Source organism: Mustela erminea, chromosome 1 (assembly GCF_009829155.1).
Source record: "Mustela erminea isolate mMusErm1 chromosome 1, mMusErm1.Pri, whole genome shotgun sequence".
NCBI lineage: Eukaryota > Metazoa > Chordata > Mammalia > Carnivora > Mustelidae > Mustela > Mustela erminea.
Window position 1 is genome coordinate 26832841 of NC_045614.1, and position 25932 is coordinate 26858772.

The 25932-nt window shown below is 45.5% G+C and overlaps 1 protein-coding gene across 1 annotated transcript; it reads right to left on the minus strand.

The window, feature by feature from the left end:
* Window positions 1-443: 443 nt before the first annotated feature.
* Window positions 444-21919, minus strand: DNASE1L3 (deoxyribonuclease 1 like 3). Its single transcript, XM_032323558.1, has 8 exons — window positions 21475-21919; window positions 15016-15104; window positions 11266-11355; window positions 10530-10642; window positions 7914-8026; window positions 4437-4594; window positions 944-1040; window positions 444-639 (listed from the first exon to the last, which is right to left on the minus strand). The coding sequence occupies exons 1-8, from the start codon at window positions 21613-21615 to the stop codon at window positions 526-528; spliced, it is 915 nt and encodes a 304-aa protein (XP_032179449.1). The 5' UTR covers window positions 21616-21919; the 3' UTR covers window positions 444-525.
* Between the last annotated feature and the right edge of the window lie 4013 nt (window positions 21920-25932).

Below are 25932 nucleotides of genomic sequence, written 5' to 3' on the forward strand. Positions count from 1 at the left end.
GAAGACTGAAAGCTAATGTTCTTCCTCCTCCGGCAGCCTCTTTCATGGCAGGGCTGAGCAGAGGCAGTGACAGCTGATGAGGCTCTCCTTGGGACATGAAGACTATCCTTTAGGACTGCAAAAGCCCCCAGTTTCCTTTTGGGTAATTCAGGGAAGATATAGCCCAAGTAGGATAATAGAAGACTCTCCTCCCAACTTGACAAAAATTTTTAAAGATTTTTATTTATTTATTTGAGAGAGAGAGAGAGAGAGAAAACACAAGAGGGGGAGGGGCAAAGGGAAAGGGAGAAGCAGGCTCCCTGCCGAGCCCAGGACCCCAGGACTCCAGAATCATAACCTGAGCTGAAGGCAGATGTTTAACTGACTGAGCCACCCAGACACCCCCAATTCAAGACAGATTAAATTCATGTTGAAGATGAAAACAGTTGGACCAGTCTTGTTTCCTGAGTGCAGGCAGCAGCTCATGCCTCTTAGAGCTGTTTTATTTAGAGACAAGAAATGGTTAGTACAATGGCTCCCTTGTATCTAGGAGCGTTGGACCTTTTTCTTCTTCGGAGAGATAGATTTCTTGCTGTTGGTGAAGGCCCTTGAAGACTGTAGTTTAAATTCAACTGGAAAGTGGTCGCTGACCTCCAAAGCCTATAAAGAGAAAAGGGAGATGAATTTGGGAATTCAGAGACTGTCATTTTAGTGAACAAATTCAGGCTTAAGGTGGGAAAATAAAACACCTAAAGTCATGCAGTAGAGCACACACTAGTGAGTGTCATCCTTGGACCAGCTCAACCAGAAATTTAGGTAGGTCTTCAAGCCATAGAATGAATCATAGACTTTGAGACTCGGGGGTCCAATGGCCCTATGTTGTATCTCCAGTGGTGGCCTCAAAGGGTGACACCAACCCGTCTCCCAGGACAGTGGTACAGAAAGACAAAGATGGCAGCTGTACCTCCTCCTCGGTCAACCCATAAGCTTTCTGGAAGTTAAAGGTGCTGTTTGATTTGAGAACAACAGAGTTGACGATCTCTTGTCCTCTAAGCACGATCCTGGAGAAAAGGGGGAGAAGACAGTCCTATTAATCCACCTCGTTGATTTGTGAAACAAACCGATTTTCCTGTTTGACCTCTGGAATTGACTGAGCAGCCTGGCTCTTTCATGTGGTGTTCAAATTCCAGGCCTGGTTTTGTCTCCCTTAGGACAGTGCCTAAGATTGGAGAAATTGGCTCATCCCCTACTGGGGCTCTGTGGGCACCAGCACACAGTGTTTCCCTGTATGGGCAGTAGCCCTGTAGGTGGAAGAGAAGATTTTGTATGAAACATGGACACCACATCGTGGATCAATGACTTACATACTAAGAATGTTGTTCCCCTTGCAATTATCTTTCACTTTTCCTGATTCGGTTATGAAGAAAGGTACTGGCTTATCTTTTTAAAAAATATTTTAATTATTTATTAGAGAGAGAGATTGGGAGCACACATGGGGTGGGGGTGTGGAGGGAAGAGGGAAAGGGAGAAGCAGGCTCCCTGCTCAGTGGGGAGGGAGCCCGATGTAGAGCTCGATCCCAGGATCCTGAGATCATGACCTGAGCTGAACATAGATGGTTAGTCCATTGAGCCACCCAGGCGTCCCTGGCTTATCTTTAATAACACTCTAAGCTCCCATTTTAACCAAGACAGAGCGGGCTGTAATCACCAAGCACTCTGCAAGCAAGATAATTAAGGCAGAATTTAACATTGTTCAGTTTCACTGGGCTTATGTTTTTAGTTATTTTCGATTTATGACAAATAATGCTATTTTCTTACCTTAGTATGAAATTTCCTTTATTTATTTATTTATTTGTCAGAGAGAGACACAGCGAGAGAGGGAACACAAGCAGGGGGAGTGAGAGAGGGAGAAGCAGGCTTCCCGCTGAGCAAGGAGCCCAACATGAGGCTCGATCCCAGGACCCTGGGATCATGACCTGAGCTGAAGGCAGACGCTTAACAACTGAGCCACCCAGGCACCCCTGAAATTTCTTTTAAAAATTAATTTATTTCATTACAAATGAATAAATTTAAAGACAAATATAGGGGAAAACCATAGTATAGTTGCTTTGTAACGACAGCAAAAACTGGGAACATGGTAGTTAAGTGAGTTTTGGAAAGATGGACTCTAATATACCCCACGTGGAGTGATACATTTGGGGCCTACATGGCCCCCACCGACTGACTGAGTGAGGAGGGACAAGGTGAGTCAACTGCCAGGTCATGACCATCCACTGAGCTTTTCCTAATTCCAACTGACTGATTTGGTTTCCTGTGTTTGTTACCAATTCCACCATGGTTAACTCTGAGCTTAATCCACAAGTAAACTCTTTCCATTCTCTTGGTGATTTCTTCAAGCCATCCTTCAGACCCAGAGAGTCAAGAGCAACATAGTTAAGGTGCCTCTGTTTCTGGCTTCTACGGACATGTGTGGGCAGGTCAGCTGATTGTTGAAGGCTCTCCTGAGGCTGCTCCTTGCACAGGCCAGCTCTTGGCAGCTTTCATGTCCAGGAGTGCACAGCTCATGGGAGGTGTTCAATAAATATTTGTCCACAGAATAAAGACTTGAATTGAGACCATTTCATCCTACTCCCCTAATTAGAAATGTACATCCCTTTAATTTTTTAAAATTTTCTTCATTTTTAAAGTAGGCTCCATGCCCAACATGGGGCTCAAACGCACATCCCAAGATCAAGAGTTGCATGTTCTACCGACTGAGCCAGCCAGGTACCCCAGAAATTTATAACTCTTTTAAGAAAAGCATAAAAGAGGGACGCCTAGGTGGCTCAGTCAGTTAAGCATCTGCCTTCGGCTCAGGTCATGAACCCAAGATCCTGGGACTGAGTCCCACACTGGGCTCCTTGCTCAGAGGGGAGCCTGGTTCTCCCTCTGCCTGCTGCTTCCACTGCTTGTGCACTCTCTCTCTCACTCTCTCTCTCTCTGACAAATAAATTAATTAATTAAATAAAATAAAAAAACATAAAATATATATGCCAGTCCAGAAAATATAGAAAATTCAGAGCAACAAATGAGAAATTAATCTTTAAAAAAATCACATGTAATCCTGCCATCCTTTGGCATATATGTGTCTAAACCCGAGGTTCTTTTAGTAAACACATTTTTAACCTGTTCCCCCACCCCTCCTAATCTACTGTGAGCATCTTTCCTGGTGATGCACTGTTCTTCAGCTTCATTATTTTTGATCACCTCCCCCTTGTTGGCCAGGGGAGAAGAATGGGGCTGCAGAATGGCCTTGACCTGCCCAAGGCAAGTGGGCAAGTGGCCATCTCCAACCCACTTAGTTGGCAAACCCTCAAAGTAAGAAGAGGAGTGAAGGCACCAGGGTTGCAGTAGGTTGTGGGGTGGCCCAGGCTCCTGGGACTTCCTGCCTCCATTCACCTTTCCTTAATGCTAGGGCTCATTCCACTCTTGGGAACTGGAGTAGGGACTTCTGCAAAGGATACACCAGCCCTGAAAGCTCCAAGAGGAACAAATGAGGTCATGGGATGGAAGTGAAAGCCTGACCTCAAAACTAGAGAAGTGAGAACAGCTGTCTTCTGGCAGAAGCCATCTCATGCTTCCTTGGAGGCACGCTGGGCTCTGGGAACCACAGAAGATCAGGAACATTCACATGTTTTGAGTGCCTCCCACATGTCCTGATTTAAGGAGCAAAAGTGAAAGCTAACTGAAAACCCCCGGGAGATTTTACAAGCAATTTTTTTTTTTTTTTTTTTTTTTTTAATGTAGGCACTACAGCCTACGTGGGGCTTGAACTCACACCCCAAAATCAAGAGACACGTGCTCCACTGACTGAGCCAGCCAGGCACCCTGAGAATGCTGTTACTTAAAGGTATGTATTTGCGTCTAGGAACATACAGCAAAAGCTTTGAGAGTGGAAAGACCCTTGTTCTAACTGGTCTCTTATGGATCGTCCGTTTCAGCAGTGCTTACGCTAGCAAACTCTTGGCAATAACCTAAGCTCAATGATGGGGGATTTGAGTGACTAAATTCTGGTATGTCTTTGTGATGAAATAATTAACAGCCAGTGAGTGTGTGGAGCACTACCATCTGCCAGGCATTGTGTGAGAAGACACATACTACTTCATCTACTTTTCCTCATGGCTCCATGAATGAGGCTTCACGACAATCCCTGTCTTACAGGCCAGGAAGCAAAGACACACAGAGCTTAAGTCTCTTGGTTACAGACAGGAAGTGGTAGAGGCAGGATTTGAAGCCAGGCCAGCACTAGCCATAACTAAGCTACAACGCCCAGGGCTCCCAGGCGTGGTGATGCAGGTTGCACACTGCACAAGTACCTAATGGGTGAGCCTGAAATCTAATGGGCTGAGGTGGGTTGCCTTTCCTGAGGCATATCAAATACTGTGTGGGCTAGCTTGCGTCGGGCAGGTGCCTCCTACCTGTCATATGCACAGCTGGTGCTCCCCTTGACTGTGGTGTCTTCTTGGTCCCCTATCAGCCAGACAAACCTGGTGTCAGTCCTCAAGCGGATGTTCTTCCAGGCCTTCTTGGGGACATAGCTACAGCCGGCATTGAAGTCACCCATGAAAATGAAATTCTGAAAGATGTTATTTGGAATTGTCACCTTGTAGGTATTATTGCCATGCTTTTTCTTAGACCCACTAACAGTGGCTCCACCTCCCACACCCAGTAAACAGTGGGTTCCGTTACGAGCTAAATTGTGTCCTTCCCTCCCCAATGCCCCCACACAAATTCATATACTGAAGTCCTAACCTAATACCTCATGCGACTGTATTTGGAGAGAGGGCCTTTAAATGAGGCTATATGGGTGGCCCCTAATCCAGTATGACTGGTCCCTCATAAAAAGAGATTAGAACCTGGCAATTCACAGACCTGTACCCCTGGGGCTAATAATACATTATATGTTTATAAAAAAATTTAAAAATTATTAAAAGAGATTAGGACACAGACAGACAAAGAGGGAAGACCAAGGATAGAGGCTTTAGGAGAAAACAACCCTGCTGACACCTTGACCTTGGCCATCCAGCTTCCAGAGCTGTGAGGAATACCTTTCTGTTGTTTAAATGGCCCAGTTTTGGGCAGTCCTTGCAAACTAATACAGGGTCTTTCTTCATTCCTTTTTCTTTTCTTTTTTTTAAAGATTTTGTTTATGTATTTGAGAGAGAGAAAGCGCTGGCACAAATGGGGAAAGCAGAGGGAAAGAGAGCAGCAGGCTCGACGCTGAGCAGGGAGCCCACTGTGGGTCTCAATCCCAGCACCCCGGATCATAACCTGAGCCGATGGGAGATACTTAATCAACTGAGCCACCCAGGCACCCTGATTTCTTTTTGGTTTTTGAAGTTGAAAACGGAGTCATGGTTTTGATGAGTATTTGGCAGGTGATGTCCAAGGGAAGGTGTTGTCATGGGGCTGTAGGATGTTTGCTGCAGCCCTTCCCTCCTGGTCTTACTCTCCGCATCCGTGTCATTCAGCACGCTGAGTTAGGTGGGCATAAAAGAATCCAGCTCATTTATTCCCTCAGATCTTTCTGGCTCAAACTACTAGAGGGTATAAATACATGAATGAATCAACGTTTTTTTGTTTCCAAGCAGGAAAATGAATTTGGGTGGTTTGACAGCTTTGGCACCATGCTTTCTCTTCTATTGTTTGTAAGCTGGGAACTTATTCCTGTGGAAATTCTGTCTGCTGAGGAAGTGGGAAGAGCCTGAAAGGGAGGGGTGATAGAATGGGTTGTCCACCCTTGCCCCGAGGCCACCAACAGGACCTTCTATCTTAGAAGTGTTTTTCCCTACAGAGCTTTCGGGGGAAAAAAACTTTTAATATTCCTTAATCCAGAGGAAGTGTCATATTTCCTAGTTAGTGCTATTGTTTGGGGTTGTTGTTGACTTTAGCATTTTCTTCAAAAACATTTTATTTTGACCTCAGAGATCATGGTTTTCCTTGAGATAGATGAGTGTGGTTGAGGGCAGAATGTCATCCTTAACCCCAGTGACCACCGGTTCCTGTTGTTCTAGGCACAGTTTACTGAGCACGCACTATGTGTCAGGCCAAGGATTAAATGTTTCATAAAGTTGGGGCGCCTGAGTGGTTCAGTCAGTTGAGCATCTGACTCTTGATTTCAGCTCAGGTTATGATCTCAGGGTCCTGGGATGGAGCCCCACCCCTGGCTCTGTGCTCTCATGGACTCTGCTTGTCCCTCTCCCCTCTGCTCCTCCCCTCATGTTCTCTCTCTCTGTCAAATAAATAAATAAATCTTTAAAAAATGTTTCATAAAGTTTAAGTTAAATCTCACAATAAACACTGGGAGGTGGAAGGGACCTTTAATCCCTGTGGAAACAGGATAGAGGGATAAAGTGAACTGCTCTAGACCATTCCACTTATTGGCTCAAGTGATAAAGTCAAGAATTAAATCCTGATCTGCCTCACTGAAGGCCCTCAGCACAAGAGTAGCGCCTCTTATTCACTCTTGTGCCATCGATGCCTCCCTAGTGCCTGACTTAATTTAAGAGATGCTCACTAAATTGTTAAATGACTGAAAGAATTCAAACTTTTAGGAATGAATGAGTCTTTCTCTTGCTTGGCAAGAGAAATAAGCAGTGAATTACACACCTTGTGCTCTCCATGTCCTAGCTCTGCGCCCCCACTTTATTTGACCCATGTTGCACTTTGAACGGTGGATCTGGAGAGGAGGAAGGGGGTGGTCACTGGAGTCACATCCCAAAAGGAGGAAAGAGGAATGAGGAAGAGCCCTCTAGAAGACTTCTGAACTTGCCAAGAGCTTTCACAGACCCTCACAGCTGCAAAGGTGGCATCCCTGTTTTCTAGGTGAGAAAATAATTGAGGCCAAGAAAGACAGTGGATATATTCCCCTAGATTGCACCCTTAGATCACTGGAGAAACCACTTCTGTTCTTCACTTCCGTCTATGAGGCTGGGCTGAAGCTCACACAGATTTAATCAATCGGAGCTTCTCAACCCCCCCTGATCACAGTGGTTGGTTAGGATGGACATGTGACCCAGTCAGGGCCAATGGGACTCAACCCCAGGGCACTTGTTGCATAGTGGGACAGACAGTTTGTCAGTGGGCTGGAAGCTACTGGTGGCCATCTTGCCATCCCAAAGGTGGAGCCCACCCAGAGGAAATGAGGGCAAAGAGATGGAAAGAAAGCGAGGAGACGGGATGCCTGGCTGGCTCAGTTGGTTAAGCAGCTGCCTTCGGCTCAGGTCATGATCCCAGCGTCCTAGGATTGAATCCCACATCGGGCTCCTTGCTCTGCAGGGAGCCTGCTTCTCCCTCTGACTCTGCCTGCCACTCTGTCTGCCTGTGCTCGCTCTTGCTCTCTCTCTCTGACAAATAAATAAATAAAATCTTTAAAAAAAAAAAAAGAAAGAAAGCGAGGAGACAAGCCCTGATTACTGGATCCAACTATGCCTGAACTACTCCTGGACATTCTAGTTACATGAACCAATAAATTGCACCTCCCTTTCACAAACCAGTTTTGAAAGTCTGTCCCATGCAGTGAAGGACTCCTGACCACTGTTCTCATTGCAAAGTGAGAATGATAAAGGTAGTAAATCGTGGGGTTATTGGGAGGATTAAATCGACTTGTCCATGTCCAGCCTCAGCATAAGGCACGGCTCCCACTATTTGTAATTTGGGGCAGCCATTATTAGTGGAGCAGAGTATGAATTGCTGAGCCCCACGCGGACGGGACCCAGGCAGATTTAGCAAGAAGGATATTTAAGGCTGAGGTAAGGCCTAAGATGAGGCTCTAACAGGGTGCTGCGCTGCACATGTCCTGCCCGCCTCGCTCTCCCGGGGAGTCACTCATCCCTTCCCAGAACCGGATTCTGCCTCTGCTAGATGGGAATTCAACAGACACAGAGGGTCATCACCTCCGCCTTCCAGCGGCGTTTCACATCCCAGTAGACATCAGCGAGCTCATCAATCTCTTTCACGGAGGTCTCAGGGGTGGTGTGCAGGGGGACAATCACGAAGTCCTTGACAGCTGAGGAACAGGAAAGAGGCAGAGGTCACATGCACACTTTCCTGAACAGGAGCAGGTTCAGGGAACACTGCTGGAGAGAAACAGGCTGTCCTTCCCGAAGGCCCAGACTGCACTGCCTGGGTCCTCTCATTTCTGGAGGGGCCAGCCAGCCAGTGGCTGAGATGTGAATGCTGTTGGGACCATTGGGCTGCTGTTCTCAGAGCGTGAAAGCCTCTTTTCACCCATTCACCTGCCCGGCCAAGAGAAAGCTGGTAATCAGGACTCCTTGCTGACATTGTGGGTGTTTTCATTTTCTCATTTTTTGAAAAATGGTATTTTCCACTTTTTGAAAAATAGGAAGTCTCTTTGGCTTTTGTACGGAAGAAAAAAGTTTTTTCTAGTTAAAAAAAAAGTGAGGCTTGTCAGTTTACGTTTCTTTTATAATCTAGAAAAAAGCCTCTCTAAAATTATGTATTTTTAAAACAGCCTTTGTGAAATAGCTGAAAACCTCCCCACCAGGAGGGACTGAGTGAGCCTGTATCCGGGAATGTGGGTGAGCTTGGGAGCCGTGCCTTGCCCACCTGCCAGTGGCAGCTGGCGTGTTCTGAGGGCCTCTTCCCCGGGGTTCCCTTGCCCAGTGCCTGGGTCCCCACTCATACTGCTCAAGTCACACAGTGGGGAGTCAGGACTCAGATCCGGAAGCCTGTCTCCATGACCCCACGCTTACCCACCAGCCGTGTCTCCACTCTCCTCCTCCGGCCTCCACTCCATTTCCCATCCTCTCTGGCCCCCTAAACACCCCTACCCTTTTCCCACCTCCGAGTTTGTGTGTACTTACTGGGACCTCCCCCTGGAAAGGCCCTTGCCTTAGCCCTCAGTGACTGGCTTCTTCAGGTCACACTCCCATGTCACCCTGAAGAGGCCATCTGTGGCCTGCCCCATCTAAGGCAGGCCCCTCTCCCCAGTATGCTTTTACTTCCTTCTTGCTCTGAAGTTACTTGCTGTGCCTCTGCGTTTTTCCCACTGGAACCTTGGCTCTGTCTTGCTCACTGGCTTGGCTCTAGCACTTAGCACAGTACCTGGCCCATGGGAGGGACTAAAAAATGTTTGTTGGTTGAGTTTATGATTGAAAGAATGAATGAGTAAATGAATAAAGGGAAAAAATGATGAATGAATGGCTAAATGATATAAAGGAAAAAAGTAAATGAATAAAGGGAAAAAATGATAAACGAATGGCTAACTCTATCTTTAATCTCAGAGGGGACATAAGGATGTTTCCTTGTACAAGAGAGAGAATTCCAAACAGGGCATGGCTGCAATGCCATCCTCTGGGAGGAGAGGTAGAGGAAGGAGGAAAGGTAGATGCTCACGATAAACAGGTTTGTTTAGTCATGTTTAGCTATGTGTCGCTGAAGACTCTATTCGAGGAGACGGGGCAGAGTGCTCTGCAAACACTGGTCAGCCAAATGGGAATTGTGTGTCTGACAAAGGTGATTATTACACCTGCTCTCTGAAGTGCATTTCTGCCCTAAACAGCCCCCACCTCCTCCTCTTTTTCTACTGGAAATTTCCACCACCATTCTTCCATGTTTGTTTTCCCGAAGTACTCACAAAGCCAGGGCCGAAATAGTTATGTTCCTACTTCAGGCTGTTTATATTTGTGTAATATATATATGCAGCTGTACATACATACAGCTCTATGGATATTTATTTGGTCAGTGTCTGTCTTGTCCACTACGACATAACTTCCCTAGGACAGGGACCTTGTCTGCCTTGTCTAGTTCCTGGAACAGAACGTGGTAGGCGTTGAAAAAAATATTTGATTCATATAGCTCCAATCTGCAAATCAAATTAATTATTGATTTTGGAGTTAGATATGCACAGTGGTTAAGAGTGTGGGCACCCAAGATAATGGCTTGGGTTCCAACTACTGAGTGAGTGACCTTGGGCCAGTGATTCCACCTGTTTGAACCTTGGCTACCTCAAATGTAAAGTGCAGATAATCCTAGATCCTGCTGGGTGTTGCAAGGATTACAGGAACCTGGCACTAGTCAGGGATCTGTAATTGTTAGTGGCATATATAAGTGTAGTTGTCAGAGTTCAGACGTGTAGTCGTTTGGATTTCCTCTCTATACACAGTGTGTGGAGGAGATTGGAAGGGGAGGGAGAGGGAGACTCTAGGTTGGGAGTTCGTCTCTGCTAGCCATCGCTGGGACTCTCTTTTTTAAATGAAGTTGTATTTGATTGGGACTGAAAAAAATCATGGTAAGTAATTTCCATCAGCCTAAAAGCTCAGAGAGTGGAGTGATCACTGATTTCTGAAGGTGAGTTCCAGGCTGAGGAGGTCTTGAGTTGAGGATACCTCCTCAACATTCAAATATTAGACGTTCTTAATGGCCATCTCAAGTCTAATGTATCCCTAACGATGCAGTGCAAACCCTGGGACCCCTGCTCACACTCGGGGCTACTGTCCATTCATGGGATCACAGGAAGGTCATAAGCAGGAGGGGCCTGTGGATCTCACCGGTGTGGGGTGACTGGAACCAGACCACAAAGGGTTCCCTGGAAAACACATCTGCATCACCAGCCTGATAGTCATGGTAGAGGTAGCGTTTCTTCACAGACACTAGCTTTTCCCTAGAAATAAAAGAAAAAAGAAGCCCTTCCAGCTGATTCAGTTGTCTTCTTAACCTCATTCAAGAAGCAGAGACCTAGCCCATGGCTTTATCGGCCCCCCCAGACAGGCTCTTGCCCTGCAAGGGATCTTCCCCTTGAGAACAAGTTTCCGTCAAATCTTCTCAATGGCCAGAGCCCTTTGAAAGCTGGAGACCAGAACAGCACCAGTTCTCTGGGGCAGCCACAAGTTAACGTTCAGACTTAGAACACAATTACTGGTAAGAAGAAGACAACACTGAAATTTCGGAGTCAGCCATGCTGGGCAGCTCAGGTTTCCATCCCTGGGCTGGAACTTCACTGTGAAGGATAAAGAAGTGACCCTCCAGACCAGGCCGCCACTGAACCAACCAGCAAATTCGAGGTCAGGAAGCTGCATGTGCTTTTACTTTGAGGAGATAATGCTTTGCTTCAGCCTCAATTCAGTAGCAATTAGTTTGATATTTTGATATTATTTGATATTGAGAACTGGTTAGAGATCATTAGAGATCCAAATTTGGTTTTGAAGAAAAGAAATACATTTTGATTCAAATCACAGTCATCATTTAGAAGTGAATCATGTCCCAGGAAGCCGAGACTATACTTACTTGTAGAGAAAGGCATACTGTTCTTTATATGTGTTTCTTCCAAGCCGAGAGCTAATCACATAGTTGTAGATTATATGTCTTCTTGAGTTTCTAGAAAACATAAAGATTTTACATTGCATCTTAAAAAATAAGCATTTCCCTACTGCAGGCTCCCCTCTCTTCATTCTGTATCCATATTGCCAAGGGTATCATGGAGAAAGGCTGCCATTTGTCATAATCTCTGAGTCTAATAAGAAGGGCCACCATCGCCTGGGAATGTGACATTTCTCAGGATCTTTACAGACGTTATCTCTTGCCCTTAGGAGGTGGGTAGTATTGTTACCCATTTTTTATAGTTTGCAGGTACAAAGCTGGGATTTGAGCTCAGATCCTATATACCCCAAATCCATAGGCTTTGGCCTGTACCTGTGGGACATTATTGAGACCATAGAAGATTCAGGCCAGATCAGTCCCAGATCCCACTCTGGTTCGTGGCTGGGGCTGACCTCATACTCCCTGGTGGAGTAAATCTTACCAGGTCACCCTGTCCCTGCACTACTCCTGAACATTTCTCAAAGGCAGAATTCCTAGTACCATTTTCTTTTTAAGATTTTATTTATTTATTCAACAGAGAGAGAGATCACAAGTAGGCAGAGAGGCAGGCAGAGAGAGCACAGGAAGCAGGCTCCCTGCCAAGCAGAGAGCCTGATGTGGGGCTTGATCCCAGGACCCTGAGATCATGACCTGAGCCGAAAGCAGAGGCTTTAACCCACTGAGCCACTCAGGCACCCCCCCAGTACCATTTTCATTGGACGTTCACTCCTGTTCTGAAAACCCCCAAGCATTTTCTCACAAGTCAGCTATTGTTTATGTCTTGGGGGCTAGAGGTATAGCTAGAGGTGAAGTCCCATTACCTCTACCACTCACTCATACCAGGGAAATGGACTCTCCGTGTGTTTGCCAAACCTGCTGATAACTCCACCCAGGGCAGGGCCTGACACAGGTTACTTCATTCGCACACAGAAAGATCTAGGGCATATCTAAGCTGTGGCATATTCTTAGGTTCTGTTGGAATATAGCAGATTGGGTCTTTAGGAGCCCACTGAGGCCCTGCAGAAATTCCCGAGCATGCTAGATACATCTTCTATGGCAGGTCCAGCTACTGGGGCCCAAGAAGTGTGGGCAGTGGATTCCACCGGGTTTCCAGTTTGGGAAGACTGGCCTTGTTCTGAATCTCGCCTGCCAAATTTTGGGTTGGCAGACTGCTCACAATGACTCAGCTGTGAGGCGATTAAGGCCCCTCCTAGCTTACGGGGGTTAAGGGGACAAACAGGCCTGCCTCTGCCTGGAGTCCATGGCACAGTCTAGGGAAGTTGGGGAGAACTGACTACAGTGGGGGTGGGAAGACCCGACCCAGGATGCTCTGGGGAGGGGCTTCTGAAAACTGACCAGAGACCCTCTATGGGAGGCTGAGGAGGTTCAGAATAGAGCACCGGCTTTGGAGTCAGACATGACCCAGGTGCAAAGGTAAGCTCCACCGTTTACTGGCTGGATGATCTTAGGCAGATCCCTCCTCTCTGAGTCTCAGTTCCCCCAGCTATGAGGGAAGTAGTAAAAGTACCAACCCCACAGAGTTGTGGGAGTAAATGAAATAGTGCACATAAATGGATTAACAGGATGCCTGGCATGTAGTTAGGGCTATCGATGGTAGGTGTTGCACATGGCCCTCTGGACCACCATCTGCTATCGTAATTTTCTTCCTTTTAACTAGTAGTAGACTCCACCAGCACTTACTGATCCCTGCTACATGCCAGGCACAGTGCAACCACTTACATGCAGGATTTAATCACAGCCACATCCCAGGAAGATGGGTTCATTATTAGCCCCATTTTGTAGATAGGGAAAATGAGGTACGAAGAGCTTGAATAACTTGCTCAAAGGCATATTAGAGCCAAGATCCAAACACAAGTTGGTCTGAGACTAGCATAGGTGCCTAACCCTTGTGCTAAACTCCCTTTTCTATCGTCAAAGATCAGATCTGGAACCAGAAGAGCAAAGCATATTTTTAGAGGAGAAACAGAGGCCCAGAGGGGAGTGGAGCCAGCCCAAGAGGCCTCTTGGAACAAGAGTGTCCAAGGCTGTTCTTGCTGGGCTTACTGAGGCTGGATTGATCATTTATTTATTTTTTTTAAACGTGAGTTTCCTTAATTATAAAAGTGTAACAATGGCCAGATGTACTGGATGGTAGATTACATGGTTGTTAGCATTTTCTCTGTGCTCTTAAGAATGTTTAAAATACATCATAAGAAAAAGGAAAGGGCGTATAACATTCTTGTTGTAGAAAACTTGGAAAATACAGACAATATAGAGAAGACACCATATTTAAATTCCTTGTAATTTTTGCTCTGCAATAGCTGTTGTCAGCCTTTGATTCACCGCTTTTGAATCTTTTAAATATTTTTTGTTTTGTTTTTCTTTTGACATAATTGAACTACTTGTTACATATTATCATATGTTCTAGTTTGTGGTATAATCTTATCATGCATGTACAAAGGAAACATTATATTAGAAGTTTTTAAAAATTGGGGCACCTGGGTGGTTCAGTGGGTTAAGCCTCTGCCTTCAGCTGGGATCATGATCTTGATCTCGGGGCCTGGGATTGAGCACCACTTCAGGCTCTCTCCTCAGCAGGGAGCCTGCTTCCTCCTCTCTCTCTGCCTGCCACTCTACCTACTTGTGATCTCACTCTATGTCAAATAAATCAATAACATCTTTAAAAAAAAAAAAAAAGTTTTAAAAAATTGGAGTGCATCAGAATCACCCGGGAAGGCTACTTAGATGAAGATCACTCCCAGGGATCCCGCAGACATTCTCGTTCAATAGCCTGGAAGTTCTGGAATGTGCCTTTTTAACTCACTTTGGGGTGATTTTCAGGTGGCTAGGTCTGCTGATTATTCTTTAAGAAAGAATGTAAATCATAACTATAATCCAAAATTATAAATTATTTGAGGACATTATCTTTTGGGGTTTTTTGAATTTATAAAATCAATCTAGGCTTTTTGTAAGATATTCAAATCATATACAAGTATATAAAATAAAAAGTAAATGTTCCCTATTTCTTCAGTGACCCCATCCACAGTGGTTCCGCAATCACACCCACCTCCCTGACCCAAAGTAACCACTCTTAATAGTTGGAGCCTATCCTCCCATTCTCTCCTCTGTCCCCGTGCAAACTCAAACACCCTCTTACTCAGGCATAGTAGTAATGTGATCACTAAAATGGGCCACTCTATCTACAGTTATGAACCTTTTTTGAATTGCTTTCAAGATTACTGCAGTTGTCTTCCTGTGCTGAATATTTAGCTCTAACATATTCTGTAGTGAATGTGGTTTTTAATGGCTACGTAGTATTCCAGCCTGTAGGCGTATGGTAACTTCATACTTGTACTTAATCTTTTCTTTATGACAGTAGTTCTGATTTCAATCTCTTGTCTGAAAACCTCTTGTCTTTTTCATTTCTCTCTCTGTCTTGGCTCCTCATGCATTTCCTCTATTTTGCTTTATCATATTAAAACTAGCTAGTCGAAAGTTCTCAAGACTGCAGCTACTGGAGTTGGAAGCTGGGGCAGTGTTGGCCATGTGATGTGGTGGTCAGGGCAGTGCTGGCTTTCACACTAGTTTCAGTTCCCCCGGGCTTTTCAGATATCCTTGCACTTAACCTTGAGCCTGCAGGCGGTCCAGGCCTCCCACCCCACCCCACCCCGTCTTTACCCATTTAATCTCTCCATCAGAGTAGGACAGATCCTGTTGTTGCTGTCCTTGATTTCCATCAGGAGTATGATATCACAGCGTTTGATGACCTGCAGAGACAGAATTCCCAGATGTCTTCAGGCAAATAATCTACACATAATAAATTCTTTTATTGGGCACTATGTTTTAAGTATAGGATTAGTGTTTGGTTAAAGTAATTAACTTCATTGCTGAAACAAGTGAGGAACTTCCTGAGGTAGGTAATATTGTTATGTCCATTTTATTTTATTTTAGTAAAGTTTTTATTTTTAAGTAACCTCTATGGCCAATGTGAAAATCAAGCTCACAGTCCTGAGATCAAGAGTCACAAGCTCCACCGACTGAGCCAGTCAGGTGCCCCAGTTAAGTCCATTGTAAAGATAAGGAGTCTAGGGCTCCAGGAAAGTCAAGTAAACTACCCAAAGTCACTCCGTTGGAAAGTGGCTGATACCGAGGGCAAATCTAGGCAGTCTGAATCCAGAGCCAATGATCATATGATCACGTGTCCTATATCTTGGCTTTGCTTGAATAATCACAATAACAACTACAAATATTTATTAAGCTCTTAGTAAGTGAGAGGGACACAGCTGGATATGGGTCTCCCTAGTTCACCTGGCAACAAAATTATAATAATAAAAATTACAAGGGCTAACATTTATTGTGATCCTACTCTGAACCTCACCAACCTTACGAGATAATCATAAGCAGAAATCAGGCTTAGAGTGATTGGATGAGAAGTTTGAAGTCACACAGCCAGTATATAGATGGTAGAGTCAGGATTTGAATTCAGGATCATGTGGCTACAAAGCCCATGATGATGTTAGAATACAGGGAGAGCTGGGTCTGGCCACCAAGCCAGCCTGCTGATTTAGTTACCTGTCACTGTCAGACCTTTCTTGAAGGCACTTTAATCTAGGGGCACCTGACTGGGTCAGTTGGTGGAGCATGCAAATCTTGATCTCAGGGTTGCGAGTTTGAACCCCTTACTTAAAAATAACTAAAATATTTTTAAAAAATACTCTTTAAAGTATGGATCAAAATCCTTGGAGAATGTACTTACCCTTTGGCCTAGTTTTCCCACCTGGAGGAAGGTCTCCTATCATAATGTAATATCTACTACCTCTCTGCATCTCAGTGTCCTCATCTATAGATTGGAATGATGATAGTTCTTCACTCACAGGGTTGCTGGAGGATTAAATGGGCACTTGGAGCAGTGAGAGCAGTATAGGAGGCACTCAGTAAATTATTACTACTACTATTATAACTTGTATAGATCAAAGAGGAAGATACATTGCAACGGACGACAACAACAAAATTGGAAACAACCTAACTATCCCCGAATAGGAAACCATTAAATGAAAGATAACATAGGGCATTATATAGAATTAAGAGTCATGTGAATGGGTCCCTCAGTGGCTCAGTCTGTTGAGCGTCTGACTCTTGATTTCAGCTCAGGTGATGATTTCAGGGGTGTGAGATCGACCCCCATGCTGGGCTCTGTGCTGGGCGTGGAGCCTGCTTAAGATTTTCTCTTTCTCCTTCTGTACCTTCCCCTGCTTGAAAAAGGCATGTTTTAAAAGAATTATTAACAAAATATATAAATAAATAATAACAGCATGTGAAATGCTTCTGATACAAAAGCAGGATGCAAAACTGATGATAGAGGGTAGTCTCCGTGCTGAAAAACAGATGCAAATTTATGTATTTATTTTTGTGTAGAAAAATGCTCATAATGTCCTAAACGCCAGTAGCTCTTATCTTCCAGTGATAACACTTCTTTATATGTTTCTATATTTTCAAAATAGTCCCTAATGACTGTTTTTTACTTACTAAAATTAGTTTCAAAATTCTAAATTTATATTTTAAAAAATTATACGTAATTTAAAAAAATTAAAGTGTTATTTAAAAAAAGAAAACTGCAGAGTGCCTAGGTGGTTCAGTTGGTTAAGCATCTGCCTTCGGCTCAGGTCACGATCCCAGGGTCCTGGGACTCAGCCCTGCATCCAGGCTCTCTCTCTGCTTGGCAGGGAGTGTGCTTCTCCTTCTCCCTCTGCCTGCCTCTCCCGCTGCTTGTGCTCTCTCTCTGCGTCAAATAAATAAGTAAAATATTTTAAAAAAGTAAGTGTTAGCTCTTACCATCGACTCACTGAATTTATAATAACCCTTTGATGCAGGTCCTCTTACTATCCCCACTGTATATATAGTTGGGCATTCAGCCTCAGCGTGGCTAAGTAACCTGAACATCGTGTGAATGTGGATAATGGGATCATCTGCTACAGAGCCCCTCTTGACCACTTGCTCAACGGCCGAAGTAATCACCATATTCCTGTGATTGCTCCTTTTGAATGTCATCCACTGGTGCAGGGCAAAAACGGACCAGGGTTCAGACTGCATTTCCTGAGCAGAAAGGTTGAGCTTTTAGATTCCCTGCTTACAGCTCTTTGCCCGCACAAAAACAAACCAAAACCAAAAAAAAAAAAAAACACCACTCCAAAGCCCCACATCTCCAGCAGTTACTCCAGCAGATCTCCATGTCCCTTGAGTACTTGCCTCTGAACCTCTGGACGAATTTCCTATAGACTGGAACCTACAGCGCAGTGAGCGATGGATCTCACCATCAGCGTTCTCCTGGGGACGAACCCTAGAGCTTTAACAGTCCGTCCATCCTCCTGCCCATCTCTCCACTCGCTTGTTTATCCATCCAACAAAATTCTGTCAGGCGCCTGCTGTGTCCCAGATGACCTGTGAGGCCTTGCTTTACTCACAACTCTACAGCATCTGGCATGAGTGAAAGAGAGAAGGGAGGGAAGGAGAGAGAGAGAGAGAGGCCCAGGGAGCCATACTGGAGCCATTTGAGCCCAGTTTATGAAGCACAAATACCTTCCCGTGTTTAACTCTTCTTTATGGCAGCATAAGAAAAATGGGAATACATTTCCTAGCCAGTGCTTTAAAAAATAATTTTGTTAACAGTTTTCTAATTATAAAAATAATGTTGCTTTTTGTAGAAATTTGAAAAATACAGAAAAGACTATAAAAAAAAATCACCTGATGACCTCTAAACCCATCACCCAGACACTTCTCACATGATTTCTGTACTTGTATTTACAAAATGACATCAAAATAACTCGCCTGTTAGTTAGCATCAAATGGCCTCAGAGTCGTATCTTGACTCTATTGCTCACCAGCTGTGTGACCCTGAGCAAGTCACTTAAGCTCCCCGAATCCGCCAGATTCCTCATCTATAACCTGGGATGAAATCCTCCTCCTGGGGATGTCATGGGGATTAAAGGATATGATAGATCTAAGGCATTCAGTCCAGTCCCTGGCCTGGAAAAGAAGCTCTGCAAACAGTGGGGCAGTGTTTATCACACAGTTTGGGTCTGATTGGTTTTTTTGTTCTTGTTTTTCAGCCTCAGTGATGTTCTGAGCGTTTTCCCCAGTGATTAAATACTCACTTTTCAAATCTTATCACTGATACATGTTTTCCCTGCCCCCGTTTCAGGCCAGGAAAAAATACTTCTCCCTGAATCTATCTCCTCAGAATGAGCCTCCAGAGATGAGAGGCCCCCCAGAAGGCCCTCTCAGACCTGAAACTGGAGATTTTCCTGACTCCCTTTACAGATGGGAGGGAGGAGAGGCTGAGCTCGGCCAGCAGTGAAGCCTTCCCAGCAAGCGGTATTGTGCTGCGAGTGGGCCTGGAAAGACGGGAAGGAGCAGTCTAGAGAAATCTTATGAAGACTCTGGGGCCAAGAGCAGCCTATGAAGCCGTACCGTACAGGAGGGAACCGTACAGTACAGGAGGGGACAGAGCCCAGAGAGGGTCCATTAGGCCAGGGTCCCAGCCTTTGCTCTCACACTTACTGGCTCCATGACCAGGGACTATGTCCGTCTCTGCTCTGAACTCCACTTGCCCATGTGCAAAAGGCAACCAGAGGGCTTGTGAGGCTGAACTTGGATGCTGCCTGATAAGGGCCTGGCTACTCCCAAAATTGTAAGTACCATGTGCTGTGGGAGACGATGCCTCCCATGTCCCCCATCTCAACCCGAGTGCCTCAGAGCATCGAGTACTTGGCCTACGTTCAGTATTTGTTGGATGAACAAACTTTGCTCTTTAAGGACACAGACTGAGGAATGGGACAGAAGCAGCCTTGCCCAGGCAGGGTTTGGCATCTGGAGAACTGCCCATAATGCCAGCCAGCAAGTCCAAGTTGGAGAAGGCAGGTCTCCTTCACTCTCCAGCCTCCCTGATGAAGGTCATAGACAACAGCATGATGAAGCCCGGCTCATCTCCAAAGTGATCAAGCCGGTATGGAAGGGTGGAAAAGGCATCTTCTCTAATAGGGTTGGTTCATATGGCTGCCTTTGATCCTGGCTCTTCTGCTTACCTGCTAGGGAATCCTGGGTACGGCACTTCACCATTCTGAGTCTGCCTTCTCTGTTACAAAGTGGGGGGAATGCCACCTATGTCATAATATTAAATAAGAATATGGAGGCATCTGGATGGCTCAGTTGGTTAAGCGTCTGCCTTTGGCTCAAGTCGTGATCAGGTCGTGATCCCAGAGTCCTGGGATGGAGACCCACATTGGGCTTCCTGCTCAGTGTGGAGGCTGTCTCTCCCTCTGCTCCTCTCTCCTGCTCTCTCTCCCTCTGTTTCTCAAATAAATAAATAAATAAAAATAAAAATAGAAAATTCCTGGCCAGAAGCAGGTACGCAGACACAAGGCCCTGTGAGTATTACTGCCCTGAATATCTGGGTTCGGGTTTCACTGTAAGTGCTCTCATTGGCTCTGGCAGTCTTTGGGGATGGCCTCTGTTTATGGGATGGTTCTGCAGCAGTGGGGTTAGGTAAGGATTCCTTGACAGAGACTTCCCATGTGCTTGGTGTTCGGTGTGACGGGCTGTCCATCAGTGGGCTCTCTAGGACGGGGCAGCTCCAGGGAGGTCCTAAGTGTAGGGCCCCAATGATGGAATCTCCAAGAACCAAAAAGACAGCCTCTTAAGATTGTGATGACTTTTCCTGGGTAGAATAAGTGAGGAAGGTGATCGGCACTAGGGAACTCATAGGTACCCACGCTCCGTGTGCCCTTGTGTGAGGAAGCAGGGAAAATAGTTTCCCGGCACGTCAGAGCTCCCTGTAGTGCCAGGGAGTCTCGGCGCCCACAGGTTGGGCATGGTTGTTCTGGTTAAACGACTGCCGCTGGAAGGCCTTGGGTGCCATCCAAAGGGCAGGGCCAGCCAGGGAGAGGACGATCTAAATAAGAACAGAGCGTGTAGTCCTTGTTCTAATCCATTTTGTGTATTAATCCCAACAGTAGCGGCTCTGTTTGTGATCATCTGCCCCGTCCCAGGCTCTCCTGGGGCCCTTCCACACCTTGAGTTCTCTCTGCCAACCAGTGTCACAGGTTGTGTGAGGCCCAATTGCTGAAAGGCCCAGAGGTTCAGGGAGGAGAAGGGAATTCCCGAGCTTCCTCTCACAGCTGCTGGGCAGGATCTGAACCCAAGGCTTGCGGTGCTCCCACCATACCATGGTGCCCACAGGATTTTCTAGGGTGGTAATACCCAGACAGAGTCCTGGGAAAGGTTTCAGCTCCCAGCATCATCAGAGATTAGTTAACGTGTCAGGTAAAGACAAAGTTAGTCGACTCCAGAGAAACGTGAGCAGCCACTCCGGACCTTGGTCATACAACCCAGGGAGGTTTTATCTAAGTGGAGAGAAAGTTTAGAATTGGTAGTTGGGAAAAGGTTGATGGGTGTAAGGTGGAAAAGGAGGGAGAGGTGGGGAGGAGGGAAGGAGAGAGAGAAAGGAAGGAAGGAAAGAAAAAGAAAAGGAAGGAAGGGAGAGAAGGGAGGATGGAAGAAAGGAAGGAAGGAAAGGAAAGAAAGAAATCTGTGCTGTAGTGATGGAGAAAAAGATAGAAAGACCAGGCTGGGCTGGCATCCCAGCTCCCCCTCCACCCACCCCCCACCTACATGAGGTCACTACACCTTTTGTTGTTCATCTCTTCATGGGGGGTAATAACCCTCCTTCTTGAGAGTGATGGAATGAAATCGTGGATTCGTGGTGCCTGGCGGGGGCATTCAGTAAATGGTAATAAAAATCATGGTATTAGCCAGCCCTTCCCTGGAGCTTACTAGGAGCCAGATATTGTTTTAGGAGCTTTACATTTACCAACTCACACAAACCCCCGAACAATCCCACAGGGAGGAGCCGTCGTAGCTCCCGAACGCCCCTCATGTTCCGAGGATGACATGAAGCCCGGAGAGGGGGATGTGGTTATTGGCATTATTGCTGTCAGTACTGCGACTGAATGCAAAGGCAGCTGCTACCTTCCCCCTAGAGACTAACTTGGGTGAAATTTCTCCTGAGTCTCTTGAAGTCCAAAGGCAGAGAGAGCGCATGAGGGGGATCCACCGCTCTCCGTGACCAGGAAGGGGTCTCACCTTCATGATGACGTCCATGGCATTCTTGTTTTCCTTCTTGGCTTCCCCAAAGGACCTCACGTTGAAGGAGCAGAGCCTCAGGGCCTGGGCACTGCTGATGGAGAGGAGGAGAAGCAGCGGGAAGGCGGGCAGCCGGGGCATCCTGGCAGGGCTCCGGATTCAGCGAGAGGACCGTGGTGGCTGGCGTTCAAGGGCTCTGGGCCACCTCCTTGGGCTCAGCTGACTTATAAAGCCTGCGGATAACAGGAATGACTGGATTCCTTGTTGCTACTTTCACTTCTCTGAGGAACTGAAGATCATGGGCTTCTTTCCCCAAGGAAATGAAGAAAGGGGTCTAGTCTTTTAGGGGCCCCTGTTTTTGTCACTCGGGTGCGGAAATTGGCCTGCGTAATTGAGGGACCATCCCCTGCAGAGTCTCTCCTATCCCAGTCGGGAACCAGCTGTGACATCTGGTCATCAGCCCTGCAGTGGCATGCCATGTGCCTTTTCCTGAGAATGGATAACTCGGAAGTGGTCCACCCCAAGAGGGCAGCTGGGGTGAGGAAGGCTTCTGTGGAGGGGATGGTGAGGCAGGGGTCAGTGGGAAATCCGGCCAGGCTTTCTGTCCTCACTGGGGTTTCGCAGCCAGCTGTCCTGGGACACACCCAGGCTCTGACTCTCTAATTGCCCTGGTGGGCGTAATTAAGATCAACTCTGCTTTGAGTTACATAATGTTATAGGCAGTTTTACCGTTTACAGTGTAACACACCGAAGGCTGGTAGGGTATTGCCAGGGAGAGCAAGTGCTGGTCTGCTGGAATGGGTCCGTAAAATATCCTTGGACTTGAAGGACTAATAGCCAGTGAAAGCCCCTGGAGAGATCACAGTTCAGTCAGGTATGATCTTAATGTTTGTGAGAGATGTATGACCCGAAGAAAGGAAGGTTTTTCAAGAACTGTAGGATTTCAACCCAAGTAAAATGAGTTTTAGAGAGGTGGACATGGAGCCGGGACGATCCGAAATGCAAAATCCAGTCAAGTCCTAAGCCCCGGGTGAGATTTGCAGACTTTGGCAAGGAAAATTCTTCTGTGAAGAAGGCGGGTGATGAGAATAAGTGGAGGGTAGCATTGGGATCTCTGGGCCACCCCCCTCTTGAAGAGATGGGCGGGAAAAGGGAGAAGCACGCATGTATCACTAACATACATCCAGGCAGCATCCTGGCCAAAATCTCTTGCCGAGCACGCTCAGGCATCCTAAGGAGATAACCCCAAATAGTACATGGAAGGAAATAATGGTTTCCTGAGCTCCTGGTGACAGGCTGATCCCTGGCGTCAACAACAGGCTTCTCTGAATCTCCAGGGAAAAGGGTGATGATTGCCTTCCTAGGCAAATCGGCCTCTCCCAGCCGGAGGAAGATTTAGAATTGAGTGCTGTCCATGCTTTTCGGGCCTCTTAAGGAATTTGTACATATGCGCATTTCACGAACTTGTAACATGCGAGAGATCTTGGACTATTTAACTGACAATCTTGTAACTCCGACATCAACTGGGCAGTTAGGGGGATCAATTTAGAGTTGTGGCTTTACGTTGAAGCCTTTCTGAATTCATGCATGGATCTGGAACATTTATAAGAATGTGGAGTTAACAGTGTTTTGTAAGTTTAATTTATTAGAATTACTTAGTATTTAGGGGCGCCTGGCAGGCTCAATTAGTAGAGCATGGGACTCTTGGTCTTAGGGTTGTGGGTTCGAGCCCCACATTGGGTGTAGAGACTACTTAAACACAAAAAAATTCTTAAAAAAAAAAAAAAGAGAATTACTTAGTATTTTAAAAGGTGGCTTTTTTTTTTTTTTATTAGTTCAGACAACTAAAGTCGTTTACAAGGAAATGGGATATATTAAATGTATAAAAGTAGTTTAAGTTGTTTGTAAATGGGTCTATAACCCCTTAAAAGTAATTATTTAAGTTTGCTGAATGTAGGGCTCATTAGATTTAGCAAATAAAAATACAGGGCACTAGGTAAATTTGCTTTTTTTTTTTAATATTCATTTATTTATTTTAGAGAGAGACAGAGCAAGCAGGGGGAGGGAGATAGAGAATCTCAAGCAGATTCCCTGCACAGCCCGACTCGGGGCTCAATCCCAGGACCCTGAGATCATGACCTGAACCAAAATCAGGAGTCAGACGCTTAATTGATTGAGCCGCCCAGGCACCCCTAGGTAAATTTGATTTTTAGATAATTCAAATTTAATTGGACATCCTATCCTGTGTTTTATCTGGCAGTCCTACCTGAATTTATAAAAAGAATAAAGACTTTCATAAGCTGAATTTAAAGGCATGGCATTGCCTACGGCAGTAACAATCCTGTAAGGATCCTGGGATAGGGTTTAGTTCCCAGCATCAAAAATAAGCTAACCTGGGGACCCCTGGCTGGCTCAATCAGCAGAGCATGTGACTCTTGATCTCGGGGTTGAGGGTTCGAGCCTCACGTTGGGTGTAGAGATGATTTAAAAATAAAATCTTAAGGGGTGCCTGGGTGGCTCAACAGGTTAAAGCCTCTGCCTTCAGCTCAGGTCATGATCCCAGGGTCCTGGGATCGAGCACCACATCGGGAATCTCTGCTCAGTGGGGAGCCTGCTTCCTCCTCTCTCTCTCTGCCTGCCTCTCTGCCTACTTGTGATTTCTGTCAAATAAATAAATAAAATCTTAAAAAATAATAATAAAATCTTTTTAAAAAAGCTAACCTCCTCTACTGGGTAAAAAGCAAACCCCTTTGTTAGAATACTGCACATGTTTATGAGAAAAAAATTTTTTAAAGACTAGAATGATACAAGTGAGCAAAAGAAGTTGGTCATCTTGACTATGGAGGGGTGGCAATAATCTCGAAACATTCCAAAAGATTACGAGCTGAACCTCAGCTCCCTTGGCAACTGAACAGACATAGGAACATAGAATTGCCAGTTGAAAACTGTGACCAGATAGTCTGGACCTCAGAGGCATCAGTAGGTGGCCTAAAGCCATTTCAAGTACAGAAACTATATTGGGGGGCACCTGGGTAGCTCAGTCAGTTAAACGTCTGCCTTCTGCTCAGGTCATGATTCCGGAGTCCTTGGATCAAGCCCTGCATCAGGCTTCCTGCTAGTGGAGAAACCTGCTCCTCCTTCTCCCTCTGCCTGCTGCTCCCCCTGCTTGTGCTCTGTCCCTCTCTCTCTCTCTCTCTGTGTCAAATAAATAAATCTTTTTTTTTTTTTTAAAGGAAACTATATTGGGACTACAGTTATATAAATTTGAACATTAAGTGTAACTTTTCTTTTTTCTTTTTTTCTTTTTTTTTTGCTTTTTCTTTTTTAAAGCATATTTGTAACCTCAAAGCTGAGCAGAAGTGACTTTACTTTCTCAAGGCCGATACTGAGCTGGCTGTGTTCCCTCCTTTACCACCTCATCATTCCTCTCACCTTCCCTAAGGCCACAGTCCACAACTTAGGTTATTTTTGCTTCAAAAATTTGAAAGAACTTCATGCCATGAATTTTTTTTCTTTTTCAAGACACCTATTATCACTTTGTTCAAGTGTAAATGTTCCCTTACCCTTTTGAAATAAATTTCCTTTTGTAATTTTGAAAAAAAAAAAAAAAAGTTAACCTGTAAGATGAGAGAGCCGACTAATCCATTTCTGAATTTTTAATTTTGATTGTTTGAATATGAATTTGAAAAATAATATAAACCTCTGTATAGTGGCTTCTGCATATAGTAACTGCCCTTGAGGACTTTAAAAAAAAAAAAAAATCGGGCGCCTGGGCGGCTCAGTTGGTTGGACGACTGCCTTCGGCTCAGGTCATGATCCTGGAGTCCTAGGATCGAGTCCCATATCAGGCTCCCAGCTCCATGGGGAGTCTGCTTCTCCCTCTGACTTTCTCCTCGCTCATGTTCTCACTCACTGTCTCTCTCTTAAATAAATAAATAAAATCTTTAAAAAAAAATCACATAAACAGTCTGAAGATTGACCCCATTCTGTAATTAGCACATTCAACTGCACAGAACTGGACTTAGGGGGGAAAAGTATCTGGATTTCAGAAAGAAAATGCTATGCCTCTAATTTAACCAAAGTCAGCTAGGTGCAGAGGCTTTGCTGAGTACTTTCTGTGTTTCATATTACTTAGTACTCCCCTCGGCCCTTCTATGCTTCCTCCATTTTATGGATGAGCAAACTGAGGTTTACACCCAAGGATACACAGCTAGCTGGTCTCACCTGGGGCCTGAACCCAGGCCCTCGAACTCCAGACCAGAGAGACTGAATCCAGTCCCTCGGGCTCCAGACCAGCCATCTAGCCTGCCAAACCAGGCACAGCAAAACCTTAATAAGGAACAAACACTATAGGTGGGGGACAGGAAGCAGACCAAAGGAGACTTCGATTTTTTACTGTTACACATCTGGGTATTGTTGGGTTATTTCGTTTGTTTGTTTCTACAAGAATATTTACTT